Genomic DNA, 24476 nt, shown 5'->3' with positions numbered 1-24476 from the left:
GGTGGAATCTTGTCTTTGGCCACATCAAAGCCACCATTGCCAGCCAGCTGGGTTCATTGTTTCTGGCCGATCACACCTTCCAGCCCCTGGGGGCAGCCCAGTGCGGCATGAGCAGTCCCACAGGGGCCCCAGCGACATACCCACAGAGAAAGTTTGTTTCACGGGCATTCAGCAGCCTGCGTAGTCTGCATTGATTTCAGGGCCCACTAGCATAGGTGTTCCAATCCCATGTGGTCCCCCACCCCTATCTGAATCCCAGGGGGAGGCTGCGTGCATGTCCTATAGGCCAGCAGTGGCACCCAGCAATCCCCAGGGCCCTCCAGATGTGATTGTTGCATGTCCTCTCAGGACAGCCCTGGGATATGGCGCCAGAGAGTCAGGTCCCTGCAGGCAGGATCCAGCCATGGTTTCAGTTGTGGGGGGAGGGACCTCTTCTCTCTTCCCCAGCAGCCTTGGTACCCACACACGCTCCATTTCCAGAGCCAGCTGTCTCTCATGGCTTGGGCCGCCCCCAGACAGAGGCTGTGCTGGTTGAACCCCAGCGCTCTCTGGAAATCATTCCGCTCACACACCCAGGGAGGGAGGGGTCAGAAGTTGTGCCCTTCTTTGCGGCAGCATGACGCTCACTCCTCTAGTAGCGACATCTGCCGGCCGCTTCAGTGGAGCTGAGAAACTTGCATCAGGGGCGGGAAGGTCACACCGGGGTCTGCCAGCCTCGCGCAGTTCTCCGCTCATCGTCCTTGGACTGGTTTCGGGGTTGTCAGTTGCCACGGAGGAAGGAATGCGTTGCACCCCTCTCAGATGGCTCAGTAGTTGACGGTTTAAGGGAAGATGAGACAGGAAAATAGATGGGCGACACATAGCCGACTTAGATAGCGGCCGCCATCTTCAACATCCAGACCATGTCCCCTGTACTATCTATCTTTACGTTTAATTGTTTATTAATATTTTTCTAGAAGAATGCCCTTGAGTGACTTGTGAATGCGAAAACTGTTTTATTTCCTTTACTAAGAAATATTTTGCACTGTGGAAAAACCCCTTTCCGTTACAGCCCTACTACCCTTTTTGGGGGTGTTCCTGCAACTTTCTTGCTTTCGATGCATGCACATTTACTCTTGCCCTTCACTAACATTAGAATGTATTTGAGGTGAGAGGCTGCCTGCAAACGTTTAGCAATTTGTGGGTATTCCTTCTACTTTTGCAGGTGTTCCCCCCAAAAATGGCTGCATATCAGAATATGAGATACCGAAATATTATTAGTCATAATTACACTGTCCTAAATATAATTTAAATGAATATCATCTAATGGGGTGTAGAATTTCGATTATAAACTCCAGTGGGGATATAATTTAGTTGACCATCTATGTCAGACAATATTCTGACAACGATATTTTGGTACCACTCCCCCAGAAACATCCACTAGCCACCTGTGTCAGTAGATGCATTCATGCTTAAAAGAACACCTTACTGGGATATCAGGAGTAAACCCATTTTTAGTGGTATCCCACAATGAATGAATTTTTGCGCATCTAATTAAACATAGAAGTTAACTTTTCATTGTCAGTCATGACTACTGTTTCCAATTTAGCACCATATTCTGCGATTGTGATATGTTTTTGATGCAAAATAGTCTTTAATTTATATTTTACTTTCTACACACATTCTTTTCTTAACAAAAATAGGATTCATGAATCTGAAAGCATCCAAAACAAACAAAAACAAATTTGAGCGTGGGAAAACAGACGTCTTCACTGTGGAAGCTGTTGATATTGGGGATTTGAAGAAAATAAAAATAGGACATGATAACAAAGGTAAGAAAGATTGCTAGATTTTGGTTTCTACAGCAACGCACAGAAACTTCCTAATAAAGTTGTAGAACATGTATCGTGGCCTTGAATGGCAGTGAAATTGCGATTCTCATATTAACATGACTAGAGAATCTGGATTTCATTAAAGACAAAATTAAAATGTGTGTTCATGTTCTTGTTCCTGCAAACATGAGATATTAAGTTCCATCTTTTTAAGTAGTATCCTTTAATTGTTGATATTTAGATCCACCTTAGTGCTTAATTGTAAGTTGTCACCAGGACTTGGGTTTTCAGTAACTCGAAATGCTGTATATACCCATCATCAGGGGTGAACTGGCTTCTTGATGGACTTTCTGAATTGCCAGGTGCTACGACAGTCAGGCACTTATGGGAAACTTGAGTAAAAGCTGAGCATATGTTATTACAGGATTCAATGGAGCCTGACTCAAAGGTTTTGTTTATTGCAGCACCTTCACCGTCAGTCAACATTGCCTCCCGAACAAAAAATCCTTAGGTCCTTAAGACTTTATCATTGCCTCCTAGCTAACGTTTCTCATGTCCTGCGAGAAATCATCGAATGGGCAAAGGCTTCAAGGAACATTTGATGAAAATCAGATTCACTGATGGAAAAAGAATAGTGTTAGTATGAGGGCATCTGGGAGTGTGATTGCCTCTATTCAATCTGCATATTAAGATGATGTGCCTACCGATGAAATCTTTGTGTCACCTGAAAGCCAACTCCACCTTTCATCCTTAATTTTTTAAAGCGAATTTTTGAGTTAAGTAATGTTCTTCCATCTGCTTTTGGAAAGGCTTAAAGTGTTTCATCATGTTTACAAGCTAATTTGGTTGGGGGTTTAGTACACTAATGTATAGGCTATATTATTGGACCTATGCCTTGTGAGGCAAAGACCGGTATCCGCCTGGTAAAATGGAATTCTCACTTTGATACTTTCAAGAGAATCAATGGATATAACTGAATGAAAGGGCTTTACAATAAAAACAGCATCTGAAATAAAAAGAAGATAAAATGAGAATATAGAGTTGGAATGCCATTAATAACAAAAACATTTCTATAAAAAAATATATGTTCCTTAAGGCTGAATATAAGCTAGATGTTTCTATATCAGGGAACTGTAATTACAGTCAAGGCTAAAGTAAAGGTAAGCTCATTTATCACCCCTGGCTCTGATGCGGCACTCACTCTCATCTTTATCCTTGCTTTGCAGTTATAGAAACTACTCCTGGTGTGCATTGTTTGATGCTATATTGGTGAATTGGTCTTTCGAGGCTAGGTCGACTTGACTTCCAAGAGCTCTTGAGGAACAGTAACCTCTACACAGTTATGTCAGTTCCAGCTCTAGTTCCAACACTGTCAAGCATTCTATCTTGACCAACCGCCTCAGAATGAGCGGGGTGTCGGGCGCTGCACTGAATTGGATTGCCTCCTTCCTCAGTGACCGCCATTTCCAAGTCTTTGAGGGAGATATAGTTTCATCTAGTCAGTTACTGGAGTGCGGGGTCCCTCAGGGTTCGGCATTGAGCCCTACACTATTTAATATTTATATGAAGCCGTTGGCAGCTGTGATACATCCATTCGGCATTAAGATCGTCAGCTACGCAGACAATACCCAACTGGTGGTATCGCTGGGCCAAGATGTGGGTTCGTCTGATAAGCTGACACCCTGCCTTGAAGCAATAGCCGGATGGATGAAGGACTCATGCCTCCGTCTTAACGGAGAAAAAACTGAAATCATGTTGTTGGGCAATGCCGCCCCCGCTTCCATCATGCCCTCATGGCCCACATGTTTGGGTCCAGCTCCACCACCCAAACCGCATATAAAGAGCTTGGGAGTGTGGCTCGATGACAAATTGACCTTTAATCACCAGGCCACAATGCTTTCATCAACATGCTACAGTCTGTTAAGGATGATACGGAAAATCCTCCCTCTCCTCTCTTTTGCAGCACGAAGAATTATGATTCAGGCCTTAATTCTCTACCGGCTGGATTATGGGAACTCCCTATACCTGGGAGCTCCTCTGTCCACCATCAACAAATTACAGGTGGCACAAAACAGTGCAGCCAGACTACTCCTCCAAGTCCCTAGGAGGCCAAACAAGCCCTTCGTCAGCTGCATTGGCTGCCAATCAATGCCAGAATTCAATCTAAAACACTGTGCATAGCCCATAAAGCCATTTGGAAAACAGGCCCCAAAATTCTCCACCCATTAATGCCACTCTATCTACCATCAAGGCCGCTTCGTTCCAGCAATTTATTTTTCGCCTCCACTAGAAAGATAAAGAAAGCAAGATGGGGGGGGGGCGCTCCTTTTCACACTCAGCGGCTAAATTGTGGAACGCCCTTCCCCAGTCTTTGAGAGAGACACATAGCCTGACTGTCTTCCGTAAACATCTAAAGACACATCTCTTCAACTAGTGTCCTCACTGAATTGCCACTCTTGTTCTGAAGCGCTACGAGGCCTCCGGGTAGTTTGGCGCTATATAAATATTCTTTCAATTCAATTCAATTGGGCACAAGCTGATTTACAGAACACCTGGGCCCTCTCTTGAACCAGTCCCCTCTCAGGGTATTCCACACGTGCAGCAATGCTTTGTCACTTAAAAAGGGCATGCAGACTTGCAAATTTACTACAGATTTATTTTTAATCGTTTATCTACGAATACTAATAAATATTCCTTATGGCTTTTCTATGTATTATTCAAATAAAGGATGATCCAAAATGGTGAATGCTCTCTAAACATTTCAGGGAAGTAATAATCCCTTCAGCAGCAGATTATTTTACATCAAGAGAGCATCACAGCGCCATAAGGACCTAACACACTTGTGAGGCTCTTGTGGGGCAAAATACTAATCCTAATGAAGGAATTACTACGTGCCCGAATCGCAAAGCACTCCTTGGATCGTCCTTTTTTAGAATAATAAATATGAAAGCCATTAGAAAAGGAATATGACCGGACAACAGTCAAGAAATAAGTATGAAGCACATTCACGAAAACGTGTAAATTCTACATAGTATCACAAGTGTATGGAAATTAACATTCATCAGAATTAGAGTGATCTCTAGACCTATTGTAAGCCTGGCAGGGATATTTATTGCATATGCAATAATGGTCAACCAATGATAATATTAGCCATACACGCATTTAGAAATACTGTAGGCAAGACCAGGCATTAGTGTTTAAAAAATGAGATCTGTATTTAATAAACATATAGATTAAAGATACATAATGAGTAACTGTGTAATGTGGTTTTATATGGAATGGATCCAAACTCCCAATGCAGCCAGCATGCAGTTAACCAGCGGAATTCACTTCTGGTATCTGTCCTGGATCTGTTCTTAACCTAAGTCGATTGGAAGTTGGCAGTTTTGTCATTTAAGCTTCCAGATGCTTTTAAAAAATATTCTGTTCCTTTTTGACCTGGTTGTATTTGCATTGTAATCTCTAATGTTATGCACAACAAAGCCGTTCAGATTTACCTATGTTCTCTGAAAACCCTCTAACCCTCTAAAGACTGATCATGTGTCCTGACATGAGATGAAAAGCCAATGGTGTTTCATGTTTTGATACAGGCAGCTCAGCAGGCTGGTTCCTGGACTGGGTGGAAATAGATGCTCCGTCTCTTGGACAACGGATGAAGTTTCCATGTGGTCGCTGGCTGGACAAGAAAGAGGATGACGGTGCCATAGAGAGGTTTCTTTTTCCTTCAGAACTTCAAAAAGAGGAATATGTTCCATGTATGTATTGCTCAGTTTGTTGTATTATCATCATCTTATTGCAAAGCATAAAGTTAACATTACCATCAATTTCCTGGGCCATTGATGCCACATACTGGAGGTACGGAAAAAAATTTGCCTTGCTTTTTGCCTTGTATAGGCCTTATTTCCTTCAGTTCAGTCCATTTCAGAAATATAAGGGCATTTTTATCCAAGGATGAATACCCCACCGATTTACTAAGAAACTCAGATAACTAGTTTTTCCTGTTCTTTTTAACAGATCTTTACATACAGCAAAATTGCCTCTTAGGTCAATATATTTCTGCTTTGAAAATCCTAATGACAAACCAAAATTATCATGTTCATGTACAGTTTCCTACTATAGTTTTTTGTTGTGTCCAAAACCAAACTATAAGCGAAGCACTAAAAATATTCATATGAAATGTGTTACAATAAAATATACAATCTTCTAATTAATGTGACTAATGGGACTTAACATCACTTTTGACGTTTAAGGAACGAGTACTTCTGTGTTGGAATATAGGAGTACCTGCAGTAACAGTGCAATATAAGCACATATTATTATTTAATTATGTGTTTATTTACTTAGTTCCACTTCATAACACTGATAACTTGATAGATAATTCTAGATTATCACCAACACCTTCCCAGGTAGCACAAGATCCCTATAAGAGAGGTTTGGGATCACTTAATGAAAGTTTACATCTTAACCTCAGTGAAGATTGATACTATTATAACAAGACAAAGAAAGCAGGGATACACAGTCTAATCAAGAAGTAGTATCTCATGGATCAATCTATAGGTAGTGTTTTTAAGCCTTGGCACGTGCTATAAGGGGTGATAAATGGTTTGAAAGTGTAATATAGAAATTTGTATCAATCACACCATAGGACTTTTATCAAATATTAGTTGAGTAGGATGTCTAGAGTTTTCTTTATATATTCAAGTGCACGGCCTCATAAGAAGTTACTAAAACAGAATGGCAAGTGTATTGGGACCACTGACCATATCACCAACACAAGGAACCAATGTACCCTAATCTCCAATATATGAAAGCACTCTATCAGAGATAACATAAAAACATACAATCAACGCAGTTGGTTGGTTCCTATGCTCGGCTTTTAGGACTGTAGACACTATGGGGCAAATTTACAAACCCTTTGCGCCAATTTTGCGTCACTTTTAACATGGGAAAAGTGACGCAAAAGTGGCGCAAGGGGTTTGTAAATCTGCCTCTATAAACTTTAGGTCTATTTTTTGAGACCTGGTGACCTTTAGCTTAGGTTTTGCATATGCATTATGAAGATCTTTCTGAAAACTGAAGATAGAGTTCATAGTGCCTTTGAGTTTCTATGGATTTTGATTATTATATGCATATAGGACAGGGGACAAAGCATTGAGGTTTTTATTTCCCAAATTTTCATGGCACAGATATGTTAGAATTTATTAATTAAATCGCTCACGTTCACTGGAGCATTTGACACAGTAAGAAATATACACATAACTTCCAGAAGCAACAAAAACTAAAGAGGTCCATAGGAGATGTTCTGGTCTTGTGATTTTTTAACAATGTTAGGCTATGCGATCGAAGGTCAGGCTGAGATACATGAAGTGAAAATTTGAGGCCATAAATTAAAAAGAGTTCTCCTATATAGCTTTGTGTACCATTACCCGAGAACTGCACAGCCTTCACTGTAGTGGCATCAATGAGGTGAGTGCAGTTTTCTTTCTTTCTGGTTCCAGACATAAGGTAGAAAGTTTCGTTTTGGACTCATTGGAGCTGATGACTTGTTGTGCAGTTCCAAATAGATTGAACTGACATAGTCCAGTCAGGACTGCACCAGAGCATTTACCACTGAAATGGGAAAATGTTGGTTAACAAAAAATAAAATGTTTCTAAGTACTTTCATTTGGCAAAAGCAGGCGCTGTGAGGAAAAGTCAGAGCCCATAACACACCTGATGCCCAGGCTGCTGGCGCAGGACGCCTCTTAGTTCCCATCTTGAACGATTACCAAATAAAGAGACGGGCGCTGGAAGCAGGAATACAAGAATAGAGTTTTATTTCTCATGAGGAGAGCCTGTCATTTCGGACACTCGCATAGTGTCTTCAGGAGGTGCTCTCTCTAGTTTCTCTGAGGCTTCGTCTTTTATACACAGGTTTATGGCACACAGACATTCTTCATTACAATCAAGACATTGTGAAGTATGAAGATATTCCAACACGTGGCTACAGTAGGGGCCCTGATCCTCCATACAATAGGAGGGGGCTGTCACGCAGCTGAGTGTTCTGCTGATTCCTTTGGAATGTGTGCGCCTGATCGAATCTCAGGGGGTTGGGCGGTCATGATCAATAGTAGCCCCCTTTGAAGAGGGGCGAGTGCATACAGTAGTGGGCAAAGAACTGTATCCTCAGGCTGAGGGATGACCAGCGGTCCGTGCAGACAATCAGGCTCAGAGGAAGGGGTCATAAAAGGAGGGGTATTCATGGAAGAAAAGGAGGTGTTGGTCAGGCGCGGGGTGTGATTCCCAGAGAGACAGAGTCATGCGGGAGGGGAGGGTTCACGACTTGTGCATGTGAGAGCGGGGGCGGTCAGGGTGCATGGGGGATGCTTGCAGGGTCAGGGAAGGGGCTGATGATCGATCGCAGACAGAGAGACCATGGTACCTAAAATAGCTGCCGTGTACATGTGTGCATGGGTCTTATGCTGGCGGGATAACACAGTCAGTGTTTCGTAATTATTTGTTCTGCTTACAACAAGGGGTACAGTGAACACAAATGAACGCCGCTTATGTACACATACATTGCCATTTTCAACAGTCGCCGCTTTTTTACATAAGCAAGTTCAATTTCTATATAATCGATGCGATAGGCAGAATGCAATACATGTTAATTTACATTTGTTGGGTTCTTCATACAAGTCTAGAGATCGGCATAAAATTTAGTCGGAGTCAACCAAGAAAAGAGGTTCCGAAACATTATAGAATCAAGTTCAGACTTTCTCTCTGGTGACATCAACATACAGTAAGAGTACTCTGATACCTTCGGGTCTTATCAGTGCTATAAGAAACTTTTGGAAAACTAGATACATGGGTGACTGATGAAACATTTGAGAAAGCAATAAAAAAAATGGCTGAGGGATACAAGCAATTTGGTCAAGGGGGTGAGTAGAAAGTTCAGGAAGGGGGTTTTCGTCACATTGTCTTTTTAACGGAGTCCGTCTTCTTTTGTTGGCGCTGTTGAGCACCGGCGGTGGAGCTATAGGTCCAGCTCGGATTCATCCTTACACGTTGCAGGGTGCGATCAGTCCTCTGCTGTTAGATCACAGTCCTGTTTCTTAACTCATTGTCTTAGGGGTGCCTCATGCTGGGCACCTGCATGTCTTTCTTTTTCCGTGGCAAAACCTTATTCCATAGTCAAAAGTTTATGCGAAAAGGGTGATGTTGTTGAATAATCAAGGGAAGAGAGGGCGGAGTGGGATCAGATCTTTGAGCACATCAAGGGACCAAAAGGAGCAAAGGATAACGAGCAGGCAGGCCCATCGGTCGGGCTCAAAAAGGACGGGAACTTCAGGCACGAGTGGGGCAGCAAATCGAGGGCTTCAAGGCAGCCCTTTATTCCTTAATCTGCCGAGTTTGAGAGTGGTGCCTCGTCCCGCGTCTCGTTGCTCGGTGGCTCCACCTTTGGTCGCGGTCACACGTGCTTCATGATCTGTGGCCAGGCTGTGCGTCACGTCCAGCTCCTCTCCTCCGGTGATCGTATCTTTGAATGGGTAAAAAATAAGTTTTAGAAAAACTGGCAGGAGAAGACATTTATACATCTCAATTCCGTCCCCAATCCTATGTAGGTGGGGGGTAAGTTCATCGGTCACAATCAGAAGTCATTATTTATGGAATATGTAGGAGGGCATTATCATTGAATTCGTAAAACCTATTTGGTGTTCATTTGTGACGCATGTGGAGAGAAATTGGACCTTTATACACAGTGTATTATATCAAACTCAAAATCAAGTCCTTATGTAGAGACTCACCCTTCCCTTTAACCCAAGTATCGACAATCTTACATTTCCCTTCAGGGTCGGCTAACTCTTGTAAGCAGGGGCGTTTATCGTCATGAAGAAGGGGGAGGGGGGCAGATGTTAAACATGCCTTTCTTGGGGAGTGGCCGTTTAATCAAGGTAATCAATTTCGCTTTCGAGGGTAGATGACATGAAGCTGGGGTTAATCGGGGGAAACGGGGACGCTTTGGACAGGGAGCTGGGGTCAATCGGAGAAGTGGGGTACTCTGGACATCCGCATTTAAGTGCAGAGGAGCGAAGTAATCTGTGCATTGGGAATTGCATTTTTAGTGAACCGAAAAACAGAAGGCCATTGACGTTATAGTCCCCCCATAAAAGGCCAGATTAGGGGACATCCGTCGTTTTACCTGTCCTTTCCTTCATTACCAACTCGGGTTCTATCATTTTGCGGAAAAGGAGAGGTAGTAATATGGCGAGTCACAATCGTTTTAGTTCCTGTCAATTTTTCCCCACACCTTTGTGTTCGAGGAGACCCAATTAGGTGTTGTGCCGGGGGGGCACAACGTTACCATACAAGGAAAGAGGGAACAGGGGGCTTTTAGAGAGTGAGAGAGAGAGAGAGAGAGAGGGAGAGAGAGAGGGAGAGAGAGAGAGAGAGAAAGATCGCACTCTAAATGGTCCATTCTGTACACGCATGACATGGAGCGAGAGAGAGAGAGAGAGAGAGAGAGAGAGACGTGTACAATAATGGGCCATTCAGTGCACACACAACACAGAACAACAGGGATTAAGCACTACGGAAACACAGGCAGAGGGATGACGTAGATCCATGCATCACGTATACACAAACTCAGACGGGGAAGACAGTACATGTATTATGTACAAAAATCCAAGACAAAACATAGAACCGTTATTGGCCATAATGATCTCTTCCTGTATGCTGCGTATCTTAGCATCCTAAGCTCTTTTTACCCTTTTCTTTCCTTTTATTGTCGGCTGCCTTTACTGGTCTTTGTTGTTTTACACACTTACGCCTTTGGCAACCGGTCAAGAACTAACCTGGTCGGGCTAAATGCGTTTCCAGGCGGAGGCAACAGTGGGTGTCAGTTGGGAGAACAATAGGGCAGCTCTGAGTTTCCGGTTCATGAGGGTGTGGAAAGGATGTAGTAATTTCTAAACACTGACAACATTCCTAGTCCTCCAAACGGAGGGTACCAGAGTAAACCTCACCTCAGAATATTCTTTAAAACCTTTCCCTATTTAGTTAAGTGTAGAATGCTTAATCATGAGTGCACATTATTTTTGGTTGTATTATTCGGGGTGCGTAGGCACCATAATCGAACGCCTTTTTCCCGTTTCTTCGTCCGTTAGATCACCATTTTCTTTTTCGTATTTTAATCGATGTTCCAATGTGACCTGCAGAAAGAGGGAAAAAGAAGGGGGGCGGGGGCAGCATTTAAAAACACATCAGCGCGCATAAACCCGAAAAGGCTTTTACTTACTACATACTCGGTCTATCTCCACGGAACGCAGTTCTTGACAACTCGGCATTTTAAGCCCAGATGAACCTTTTAGTGTGGGAGAGATGATTATCGGAAGCCGGTGGGTAGCATAGGTGACCCAAGTGTGGTATTACGGACCGTATGTAGGGAGGCCAAGTGGCACTCCTTCGGGGCGACTTAGGGGCTTTTTAGCACAATTTTCCTGATACAGGTAGCATATAAAGTATAGGCTGAATTCCAGCGTTTTTCTAGCGGTTGCTTTAGGCCGCACAAAAATGTGCAAAGTACATACAACAAAAACCTAGACCATTCATATTTGCAATATTTCTGCGTATTATACTTTTTAACCCTTAATTTACTCGAGCTGAGCCATTTCACCTGTAATTCAGTTATATCGGGAACAGTGGTCATTTATTCGAAACGTACCAATTTACACGTGACAACTACGTACGTTTTTTCCCAAAAATCTTTAATAAGAATGTCGGTGCATAAATACGGGCCTACAACCCTGTGGGCCAGCCAGAACTGTACATGTGGGGATACTTATTAGTGGAAACCCTAATGGAGTCGGTGATCGTTGATTTCATAATGAAAGTGCGACAAGTGCAATAAAATCATATCGAAATTTCAGTGTGGGCGAGTATCCTAAGTGTTGAAATTCGAACTTTCAATAATCATGATGCGCCAAACTTAACGACAATTCATTGTCCGAATGTTCAATCAGCACCCATCTCACTTCAATTCATTGTCCGAACACATAATCAGTACCCATCCCATATCAATTCATTGTTTTTAAAAACTGTATGCATTTTTCATGACACCAAAGTTGAGCAATCGGGGTACAACAAGGAGTTGAAAGTTTCATTTGTACCGGCGCCATTTTGGGTGCAGCCAGGCAGATCCAGGCATAGTCAAAATTTCCACCAGCTCGTGGCTGGCCCAGAACCTCTTTCGGCAGTCCAAAAAGTTCCGTTAAAGGGCAAAAGAAAGGGATCGGCAGTATGAACCATCAGTCAAAAAGGGGGGGAGGGAAGCAACATTTTTCTACAGGGTCATACTGCGTTTTCACCGGAACTGATCCGAACTGTAGTCTGCAGGATTTTAGTCATTCAAATTGAGGCTGGCGTCAGCATGGGAGCGCCGACGTCCTGCGGCTACATTTCCATCGTTCCGTGGGCAATCATGGCAGTCATTCCCCATCGGGGGTATCTGCGGGAGTCGGGGACTCCCGCGGCTCCTCTAGAATCTTCAAGGTCGAGGAGAACTTTTATGATGGTGGAATCAACAAGCAACCGGGCCATTCCTTCATGCTGGGCCCGCTCTTGCAAGGTCGACCGCCATTTTGAGAGTTCGGCAGCTACCGGCAATCGCGGGGTCAAATGAGCAGACGGGCTCCAACCTGCCGGGCGAGGTGTCGCAGCATCGACACAGTGGATGAACCCTTTGCCGGGTGCGAGGAGCGTCGCTGCACCGTAAGAGTGGACGAACCCTTTGCCGGGTGCGAGGAGCGTTGGGGGTGCAGCCGGAGAGCCTTCACCTGGGGAGGTGGGAGAGGCTCGTTCGCGCCGCCTCTCCCTCCCGGTGCACCCCACGGCGTCTCGCTTGACATTTGTTATGGCCTGACCAGGCGATGAGGACGAGGGGGGGGGTCGGAGGCATGTGCAAGACATTCCCCCCCCAGTGTTGTCGCAGCCATTATAGAAGAAGTGGCGCCTAGTACGTTTCGGGCCGGGCCTTCGGTTGATGGCGGCCGGACGCTCTTCGCCACGGCCCCAGGAACGGGTCCCTTGGTTCATCCGGGGGACAGGCCTTGGCGTGTGGCGCCGCCTTCGGGCTATTCGCGTAGTGGTCCTTCCACCCCACCGCCCCTGACGGTTTTTGTAGACTTTAAAACGCCCAAAAACTACTAGAAAGTAGCCCAAAGTAGCCCAACATTGCTACTTTGGGGAAGGAAGGGCTGGAACGGCGTCAGGCAGACGGCGGAATGCATTGTGGGTTTTTCGTTTGCCGTTGCAGCCGTTTGTCATGTAAATAGTTGCTTAAATGTTTTTTTTGTTTGTTAAAAAAAAATAAAACGTTTTCACCTGTTACTTCGCTATAGTGTTGTATATTTTCTATTATTCGCCTAAGGTTTGTCGTTAATTGGGCGGGGTGGGTGGTGAAGCCAAGCTGTCTCGAAGTCATAGCGTTAAGTTCGGCTTTCCTCACCAGTTTCATATTTCCTGAGGGGTTGTTCCCTATGTTTCCATTTCAGCGAGTTTGAAAAGAGATCTCATCAGCGGCCTACTGATTTCACTCCATTCCTTTTCTTTTCCCTAATGTTTTTTATATATATTTTTTTTTTCTTTTATTTGCTAGCACGATACAGCGGTTAATCCGTATTTTTATATTTGTCCTTTTGTATTAGGGGTACCCTCCTGGTCGAGCCAGATGACCTACCTCCAATAAATGGTCCGGGTGGAACTGGTTTATCAATCAGTGGGGAGTAGATAGGCATGACAGATTACAACGGGGGACAAAGGTCCGCATTACCTACCCTTCCTTATTTGCAAAGACTAGACAGAACATTTCTATTCCACGTTATTTGCAAATAGAGAATGCCTCAAAAGAACTATTCCTTGAACAATAAATGTCCAGACAATCAATCAATCAGTGGGGAGAAAAAAACAGGCATGACGGATTACAACGGAGACAAAAGTCTGCATTACCTATCCTTCACTATCTGCAAAGGGAGGCAGAATATTCCTATTCTTCCCCGTTTGTAGACAGGGAATATCTCAAAGAGCAATAATCGATAAAAATCGATAACAAACAATCAAATGCGGAGAAAAGATAGGCATGACGGATTACAACGGGGACAAAAGTCTGCATTACCTACCCTTCACTATCTGCAAAGGGAGACAGAATATTCCTATTCTTCCCCGTTTGCAGACAGCGAATGTCTCAAAGAGCAACAGAGCAACCAATCAATCAGTGGGGAGAAAAATAGGCATGACGGATTACAACGGGGGACAAAAGTCCGCATTACCTATCCTTCACTATTTGCAAAGAGAGAGGAACGTTCCTATTCGTCGCTGTTTGCAAACAGGGAATGTCTCCAAGAGAACCAATACTTCAAGTAGCAACCAAGGCTAAATGAACCAATCAATGAACAATATCAGTATTTTAAATACTGATTTCAAAACAATCAATCAATCAATCAGATGGATAAGCCATCCTACCAATCAGACGTAAAGACGTCCTACTTAACCTTACCCGGACCGGACCATGTGGGCAATTCTTCGTCTTCCTTCCTCCAGCGCCTCTTTTCTCCATGTTTTTGTCGCAGCATTCCTGTGGGTTTCCAGTCAGGACAGTAGGTCACTTGAGAGAGGTCCGTTCAGAATCGGTGAAGTTCATTCAATCGGCAGCCGGACGAGGGCCCTCTCAAGGCAGGTATACTCAAATCGTTTAGATGTTCACCCCATCGTCTGGACCTCTCTTACCGGACCTTATGTCGCTGATGGACCCCGCGTTAGGGCGCCAATTGAGGAAAAGTCAGCCCATAACACACCTGATGCCCAGGCTGCTGGCGCAGGACGCCTCTTAGTTCCCATCTTGAATGATTACCAAATAAAGAGACGGGCGCTGGAAGCAGGAATACAAGAATAGAGTTTTATTTCTCATGAGGAGAGCCTGTCATTTCGGACACTCGCATAGTGTCTTCAGGAGGTGCTCTCTCTAGTTTCTCTGAGGCTTCGTCTTTTATACACAGGTTTATGGCACACAGACATTCTTCATTACAATCAAGACATTGTGAAGTATGAAGATATTTCAACACGTGGCTACAGTAGGGGCCCTGATCCTCCATACAATAGGAGGGGGCTGTCACGCAGCTGAGTGTTCTGCTGATTCCTTTGGAATGTGTGCGCCTGATCGAATCTCAGGGGGTGGGGCGGTCATGATCAATAGTAGCCCCCTTTGAAGAGGGGCGAGTGCATACAGTAGTGGGCAAAGAACTGTATCCTCAGGCTGAGGGATGACCAGCGGTCCGTGCAGACAATCAGGCTCAGAGGAAGGGGTCATAAAAGGAGGGGTATTCATGGAAGAAAAGGAGGTGTTGGTCAGGCGCGGGGTGTGATTCCCAGAGAGACAGAGTCATGCGGGAGGGGAGGGTTCACGACTTGTGCATGTGAGAGCGGGGGCGGTCAGGGTGCATGGGGGATGCTTGCAGGGTCAGGGAAGGGGCTGATGATCGATCGCAGACAGAGAGACCATGGTACCTAAAATAGCTGCCGTGTACATGTGTGCATGGGTCTTATGCTGGCGGGATAACACAGTCAGTGTTTCGTAATTATTTGTTCTGCTTACAACAAGGGGTACAGTGAACACAAATGAACGCCGCTTATGTACACATACATTGCCATTTTCAACAGCTGTACGCGTTTGTCACCTGAGGCTCTAGGTATTGAGCAGCACTGATGTATATCCTGGGGTTCTTAGCCGACTTTTAGCATTTAGGTGGAAGGCCCATGACTTCTGGCCATGAAGACGTGTTACATTTCCAAGATTGCTTTAGGCAACTAGCAGCTCTACTTTTAATGGGTTTGTCTTCAAGAAAATCACAAAAATCCACCATCTTACAAATCTCTGTAAGCTCAACAGGCAGGTAACCTAACCTGTCTCTATTGGTTGCTGGATTTGAAAAATCTCTCTGAACTCCGAAAACCCCCAAAGATGATCTTTAATGGGACTAAGACTAACACAGAGGCAGAGTGATTGTCTGTTCTTGGTCTGTTGGGAAGGACTTAACCGATTTTAGAACCTTGCCCTAAATGCCTACTTCACTAAGTCTAATAAGCAATATGGTGTGATCTATAAAAGCTGCAGACAGGTACAACAAGACAAAGACTTCAGTGTTACCATTGTCCACAGGTCTTAACAGATCTTCCAACACTGATAGTACCATGAGCTCAGAACTTCGCTCTAGCCTAAACCCTGCTTGGAGTTGGCCTATAGTTGTCGAAAGGTCCACTTTTCTAGGATCTTGCACCGAAATGTCAGAAGGAGACTGGTTATAATTGTTCCAGTTGCTAGGTACATATTTCTGTACGTGCACACTTCATGCACCAGTTAACCTGGAATCCCACTGCCTTCTTTCCTTAAGCACATCTCATAGTAAAACACTGTTGCTTCACCCACTTGAAATAATTTGGAAATTAGCAAAGTCGCCCCCTGTTTCTTTCCACACAACAGTATCTCTTTGAACAGCCGCCACACACAGGTGTTGGGTACTCACAATTCCTTTGTTTATTTAATAACTCAATACATTTACAGTTTTAGCCCATCACTTTTATATGTGCACCACCGCAGAAATACTTTTCAACACTTCGTACTATGAGTTTCTCCCTGGCCTTTTTTTCTTTGGGTTTGAATCCTGACTCTAGCTCCCTTTCCTTCTATTTTTGTTTTAACCTTTACATCCCTGAGCAAAAGAGTGGGTGCAGTATGGTGAAATTAGTTGCTTGGTTTCTCACTGTTTTTGGCAGACTTGGCCACAGGAGTACAAGAATATCAATAACAAAGATCTTGTCTGACATAAAAATTGTGATCTAACATCCATTTACAAAAATATCTCTCCATTGTTTTTTTTTTATTATTAACTCTAATGGGGTGACATTAGATATTGTTAGTACACAATAGGCCTGATTCACAAACTGCATTTTGTTGTGCGTAAAGTACTTCTAGAGCAGAACTACTTGCCTACTACAAAATACAATTCACAAACCTACTGGTGGAAATCCCCATGTCCACATCGCATCTGTGTTCTATGGGGGAATCTCTGCCCATGTAAGCTTATTACTTAGTAGTAAATGCGGGAGAGACATGTGAAAGTGGCTGGAAAATAGGGAATATTTACTACAAAATGGGAGGGTTTAGGCAAAAGTGAGGAGGGTTTTAGGAGGGAGCAGGCTACTACAAACATCTACCCACTAAAGAGCAATATCATTACTATTCACAAACTACACTTTTACAATCACTACAGCACTATAGGTAACAAAACAATAGTAAATGTACTCCAATCCAGCCTTGGAGTTGGGTCAAGCACCACACTTTGCCATTCACAGGTACTGCAACACCTTCACATAGAAAACTATGAAGGCAGGGACTGAGAATAACACACCATTGGAAATGTTTTTAAACAAACTTAATTCAATTGTATAGATTTATATAAATATATACACTGGAATTAAGTGGCGGTCGACACTAAGTAGTTATAGTTAGGGTCTTTCATCATAGAAGAGCGTTTTTTTTTGGTTTGCTAATAACTTTGGCCCCATTTGACGAATCTTAACAAAACTTTGCAAATGAAATGTCCATCCACTTCAGAGCTTCCTGTAAAGTTTCAGGGTGATCTGTTAAGCGGGGGCAAGAAAAAAGGGAGGGGCCTCAAAACACAAAATTCCCATGCATTTTCCATAGACTTCTTTAGACAAAGCTACAGCAAAAAATTATGAACTGAATGTCACCAAATTTGGCAGGAAGCTAGATTTTGGTCTGCAGATTGTTCTTTTTGTGATTTGATGTATATACGTTCAGTAGTTTTTGGGAAATGAAGAGACAAAAATATTTGTATATCTGAACAGTTGGATCCCCGAGAGTCTTGAGAGACTCTTGCGGGAGCACCAGTTTGAAAATGTAGTGTTTTGATCGGCCCAGGCAGCTTTATTTCCCTTGGGCCATCTCGCTCCTGCGGGAGTCAGATTCCCGCAGGAGCGAGCACTCTGATTCGGCTGCCAGCTTGAAAAAAATAGTTGCTGGTAGCATTACAGGTAATTACAACAAACAGGGGCTGCCCTGTTACCCGAACCTGGGGCAAATCTAAAACTGGAATCCTAAGAGGGGTGCAAGTACTGCATTACACTAAGCACAAACTTAACAAATCATGAAAACAAAACAAACAAGAAAAATTATTACTACATCACATAAAAAACAATACCCTGATACAGTAAAAAATGTATCCAAAATGTTATAAGATAATAATATAAAGAACAATACAACCGTAAGACAGTGGTGCTCACAAGGTTACATACAAAACACATAAACAATGATTGACAGTGTAAACAAAAACAGTGGCTGAGGAAAAATTATTAATAAGGACTGTTACGACATAACACAGAAACAACTGTAGCAAAAGATGCTTCCTCTTCAGTAGAAGCCACTGTGCCTTATGTGATGTTGTATTTTTTTTTGTTTGGTTTATTTTCAAGATTTGATAAGTTTGTGTTTTGTGCAATGCTGTACTTGAACCCCTGTTAGGATTCCAGTGGTAGCATTACAGGACTCAGGGATTTAGTCTCTGTCCTGAAGTAAAAAATAATAATAATAATATAAAGGGGAATGTTAAGGATACCCTTACACCCTAAGCTGCATGAGGGGGGCACAGAGGGACACCCCAGTGTTAAAAAGAAAAAGAAACAATGCCACAATCCCACAACACTCTTGTGGGCTAAAAAAATTTGAAAACCAAATTGGTAGCAGAATTTAATAACTTTATGACCAGGGGAGCTCATGCCGGGGGCTGTGTTCATAAAGGGGAGGGGGCCGATTAACCCCCATCCCGAGCCTCCAGAGACTCCGGGAAGCCGACGACTGGGGCCAAAATTACTTTATATGGGGAGTGGGGGTCCTGGACCCCTCCTAGAGCCTCAAAAGGCCCCGGGGATCTCACCTCAGACCAATTACTTTAAGAGCTGGGGACTACATGCCTCCCTTCCTAAGCCACTGATGGCCCTGAGAAACCCATCCCCCAGGGCTGGCTCACATTCTATGTCCCAGGGAGCCCACCCCTGGGACATAGCGGTTTCCCTACCTGGAGCACCACAGTGAGGGAAACCTGTTATTGCTCTCACTTGGCGGGAGTATTTATTAATTTCTGGCCTAGCAGGAACAAACACCGAGTCTGCTTCCAGTGGGCAGGAGCTTTGAAAATGCTCCTACCTACTGAGAGCGGACGTTTGATCTGTTTCCCTGCCCGCACTGAAGTGGGCAGGGAAACAGATCAAATATTGCTCCCACCCAAAGGGAGCAGCATTAGGAGTTGCTCCCTGCAGCTCCTGCTGTATGTAGGCAGCTGGCAAGGGCCACAGGGGTATAGTGGGTGCCCTGGGTGGGCATCAGGGCACCCACCTTTCGCAGTGGAGGTCCCTGAAGATGTCAGAGGAGTTGAAGAGTCAGGCTGAACAATTCACATTCTCACTGCATGCACCTTCTCAGTCAACAGAACAGAAATCAAAAGAAATAATCTCCAATCCTGCGGCAAGCCTTGTAAATAAAATACTAAAAACAACTGGGTGTTAAGACTAATTTCTTAATTTTACTGTGCAGGGCTCAGCTTATTTTCTGAAAAATAGGGGCAAATATATGCACTCCCTACATCATGAATAAATGTAAATGTAAATGTAAATGTAGTTGAGCTTATATAGCGCACAGCTACCCGCAGTGGGTGTCCCGGCGCTTGCTTAGGGAACCCTTCCTGGTATTCCCCTGTGAGATAGCAGGGTATCCACAAGGTGAAAGTCAGGCATCCCGCCGCGAGGGGCCGTTGTGGAGATTAAGCAAGCTATTGCCCAGAGTCGCAGAGTGTGAACCCGTGAGTCGAGGAGGCACCGGAGCGAGAATTATCGAGTCCGTGGAATTTTTAGCCCAAGACCCGCCGAGGCGGGGAATTGAACCCTGGTACAGGACCGATCTCAGCTTCCGGGTCTGCTGCCTCTAACCCCTGAGCCACACTTCTCCACAAATAAAGGAACCATTCTGAGACACATTGAGATCCGCATGGCTGTGTGCAAGTACACATCTGCAGACAAAATTAGTATGGTGGTGATGGGTTCATAAAATGTTTGCCACACGTACAGACACCAAAGCTCTGTAACTTTCTATCTTCAATGCGCCAAAACCTTCCCAATCAATTTAAGTTCCAACCGTTTGTGCCTTTCACCCGCTTAGGCTACCCAGTGAAATAGGCCTCACATGTAAACTGACAATAGAGGTCAATAGGAGATTTGTGTAGACGAATGCAACTCTATCTACCTTACTCTCTTGTGCATCACTGAGATGCCTCAGTGCAACAACAAACCTGCAGCAATATGGCTGAAGTAGGTCTCTGCCCATCATCACTCTACCCAGCACCTTCTGAGATGTCCCCTCTATGAATACACGTTCTCCCAACTATACACTCCATTCAAGGCACCAACTACTGCAATCTATCTTTCTCACATTTTGTTATAACCATACATAGCAAACTGGGTAGGCTGTTTCCCAACGGTACCAAAATGTGATTTGGGGTTACACCATTGGTATGAAACACAAACCGAAAGGTGCAATACACATATAGGTTTACAATGTTTCTAGGGGGTATCTAAGATCTTTACCTGTTATGCCTGCTAGGACGACAAGATAGCTGCATAGAACACCAGAATGGTTTCCATACCTACTTACCTTGTTCTCTGTAGTTCATGTGGTGTGGTTTATGAGAATGTACCATGTGTTTGCCTTTGACATCCCTGCTCCCAGGTATGCCATTCTCATGCACACATGATATATTTTACCATGTCCTGAAACCCCTCCCCATTCCAACCTTGAAAACTTAGGCCACATTTCCTAAGATTTCACAAAACGCAGTAAGGGAAGTTGTGCTGCGTTGCGTGAAAGGGAGAGAACAAGACTGCAGCATATTTACAAAGATATGGCGCCCTTCAACTCCTTGCGCTGGTGCACTTTGGGCTGCCTAGTGCCAACGCTGGCACCATAGCACATCTGGCAAGGCTGCATGCGTTAAGGTCCGGATAGTTTTTGTGCAGGAAGGAGTACCTTCCTGCATGAAAAAACTATCCTTTGAGTCTTTTTCCTCTGTATATGTCTGCTGCAGAATGTAGCAAACATGCATAGAGGAAGTAACAAGGAGAAATAAAGAGATTTCCTCTCAGTACTCCAGCCTCAGGGAGACGCACCATTTTGGCATAAACCCATGTTTATTGACTTTAGTAATATGGTTTTGCACCATAACACGTGGCTGGATGCACAGGAACGCCCATGCTCTATTCATGGAATGTCTTCCAGACACATGGTAACGTAAAATAGTGCTATGCGTAAAATCCTGACAAATATTGAATAGCCGGTTTAGTAAATCCCAACATGGATTTTGAGTTGGAGCTGCGCCGCACAACTCTGGCACAAAATATAACTAAATATGGGCCTTAGAGTTGGATACAAAGTGCACGTAATGGATTCGCCACTCAACCGAACAGTACTCCTGTTCTTCTTAGGCCCTCATTACAGGACCCACGGTTATAAACGGTGTTAGCGTCCAAACCGGTATCATAAGCATCGATAAAAAAGCTGCTGATGCTGAAGTTTATTCCCTCGAAATATTGAAAAGAAAAATTTTGTGCAGGCAAAAATAAATTATCTAAAATGCTTTGCTTGAAATCGGAGAAAACGTGAATTATTACAACCTTTATTTCCATTCTCACCAGAGAACTCAGAATGGAGAGGGAAATGACACAGTAGGGAAAAGGCGAACCTTGCTGTATCAGTATATCCAGAGGCGATGTTTACTTCTATTTTTACAGCAGGTTCTCTAATGAGAACCTTAGAATGAGATTCTTAGTCAAAGATAATGTGTAACGTATAGCGTAAAGGATTACTGTCATAAATCTTTCTTCCCCTTTTATCCCTCCGCTAACCTTCTCACTCCAAATAACTGACTAATATCCACCACTGAAATTACTTTCATATTTCACCATATTTATTCACCACTAATCCTTTATAGGCTTCCTGAATAGTGTGCGTCAACAAGCGATAAATAAATACAAACCTTTGTCCTCCTCTATCCTTCTGCTATCATTCCAAATCCAAATAACTGACTAACCTATCCACCACTTAAAATGTACTTGCATGTTTCACTATACTAATTCAACACTAATCCTCTATGGGTCCCGGAGTAGAGTGCTACTCGCCAAAAAAGCGCTTCGACGCCTCGTCAGGGGTAGTAAGCGCTATATAAATGCAATTACAATACAATACAATACAATATCAGGCAGGCTATCCAGAGCCCTGCTGTAAAGGGTATACAACTGCAGGTCATGCCTGGCATCTTTGCAGGCAGCTTGTACTTCATGCCTCGCTGCACAGACGCCCTGGTCCCCTGCACTCCAAGCCCAGCAACAAGTCCAGAACCAGCTGCCAATCTTCGTCGCCCCTGACATCCCACACTGTGCAGCCTCGGATCACCAGGAGACATGTTAAGACATCCTAAGCTGCCACGTGCCAGCCTGGAGATGCCTTCAGTATATATTTTCATTAAAAAACAGCAGATTGCATTATCTGATTTACTCTGACGCATTGCTACTGTACTGATACTCCCATTTTATACTGATTACTTTAACCCACAAGAGCACGGTTTCACATTGCGACACACCCAGTGGCAACGCTGCACTCATAGACAGTTTACTTTATTGTATAAAAGTATATTAGTATTATGTATATATATATATATATATATATATATATATATATATATAACTATATAATGAATGTATAAATATAGGCATGTTTGGCACTGTTGTTTAGCCTTCACTCTCTTCGCTATAACACAGCGTTTTAAAGCACTTTGAAGCATCCTGGGGTTGTCCCAGCGCTATAAAGAGTATTTTTGCAAGCACCAGGAGATGCACTTTTGAAATAACATGGATGTAGCATGCTGCATGTCCGTATAGTCATGTCCTACATTGACTTCTCTACTAGTCGTCCTACTAGTACATCAAAACCAGTTTTAATACTATTACTCTGCTGCTGCTGGGTGATCCAACTACTACAGGGCAACTGTATACAGAGACCTGGACGAGAATCAGTCTGGGTTGTGGTTCAACAGCCTCAAAACAATCCCTACAAGGAACGGGTTAAAACAAGGCTGTGTAATGGTCGCCCTTTTGTTTCCCTTTACCTTGCTGACATTACCCCTGCTTTGAACAGTATTAACTCGCACTCCCCGACTGTATCCGCTTTTAATGTCATCTACTGTATCTGACGATATTGTCTTGACTAGCTGTGCATAGGTGGGGCATCAGCGCTAAATTAATAAAACTGCACAGTGTGCTGCGGATCATGGGTGAAAGGTCCACTTAAGTAAAACTAAAACTATGCTAGTCTCAAGGGGTATATCTTCTCGCCCAACATTGTGTGTGGAAGGAACAGCTTTAGAATCTTAACCAGAGTATTTGGGGGTGATATTCGACTCTAGTGGTTCATTTAAGAATCAATGTGCTGCAATTTCAAGAAGGAACAATTCATTAGTTGTGCATTTGCCTCACTACGCAACACCTTAAAAGGCTTGACCCTTAAGCCGCTTTTGCAAGTAATGGCAGCTCAACATGCTCCTTCCTTGACGTATGGTGTGGAGATATTAACCCCCACGGTGCGGGGGGAGGAAGGGGTGCGGCACCTCGGTGCTCGATGAGCACAGTGGAGCTGTGCTCATGACAAGCTGGGCTCGTCACGACTCGGCCCACTGATTAATTCGCCAGCACAGGCAGGGAATCAATTGCGCGTGGGCGGACCGCAGCAGTTATGACGAGCCCAGCTCGTCATGAGCACAGCTCCACTGTGACTCATGACGAGTTGGGCTCGTCATGAGCATGGAAGAGGTAAAGAGGGAAAGCCGATAATTGTAGATAACCTCATGGTAGGAACGTATCGTCGGCTGTTCAATCTGCCTCGGCAGGCCTTGCCAGGCTCAAATCCGATTAGAGTTTGGCTTTAGGAGACAGAACATAAGTAGTCTTGGAGCATATTTGACGTTTTGTCATAAAATATTAAATGACACAAGATCTACTCTTAGCACAACGGTATGGGAGGAAATAAGTGACCCTAGAAATACTGTAGCACATGAGTATTTTTAAACTGGCTGTATCCACTTTTGAGGGAGAGGAACTCTGGGCTTTATCCCTTTCACCAAACTGCATTTAGTAGAGTCATTAACGGTATCAGCAAAGAGGTCTCATCTTTGACGGACAGAGTGGTGTTAGCAAAATATCCCATGCATGGATGGTTATCTCTACGTATGGCCCATTAAAATCCCAGAATTACCTGGGTGACCTGAACGGATTAAATGCAAAATTGAAGCTTTGGCGACTCTGGTTTGGTGACTTCCAATTTCGGTGTAATTTACCAGCTTGGAAAAGGCTGAGCAAAAAAATGTCATGCCGTCTTTGTAACTATTGTAGAGAAGACAGCTGTCATATTTTCTACTGTTGCCCAGCCCTAGGGGACGTACACAAAAGTTTTTTGAGGCAGTATTTTAACCAGAACACCGTATGTACATGTATGCAAATAGTTATAGCTGGTCTTCA

General features: G+C 43.8%; 1 protein-coding gene across 2 annotated transcripts in view; it reads left to right on the top strand.

Moving 5' to 3' along the window:
* LOXHD1 (lipoxygenase homology PLAT domains 1) overlaps positions 1-24476 on the top strand; it is a 1099077-nt gene that overhangs the window by 759660 nt on the left and 314941 nt on the right. For both annotated transcript variants that reach the window (XM_078674764.1, XM_078674763.1), the window contains 2 exons: positions 1683-1811; positions 5402-5566. In XM_078674764.1, coding sequence (XP_078530890.1) covers positions 1683-1811; positions 5402-5566 — 294 coding nt within the window. The remainder of the gene's footprint in view (positions 1-1682; positions 1812-5401; positions 5567-24476) is intronic.

Source organism: Lissotriton helveticus, chromosome 2_1 (assembly GCF_964261635.1).
Source record: "Lissotriton helveticus chromosome 2_1, aLisHel1.1, whole genome shotgun sequence".
Lineage (NCBI taxonomy): Eukaryota > Metazoa > Chordata > Amphibia > Caudata > Salamandridae > Lissotriton > Lissotriton helveticus.
This window is presented reverse-complemented; position numbering and strand designations above follow the sequence as displayed.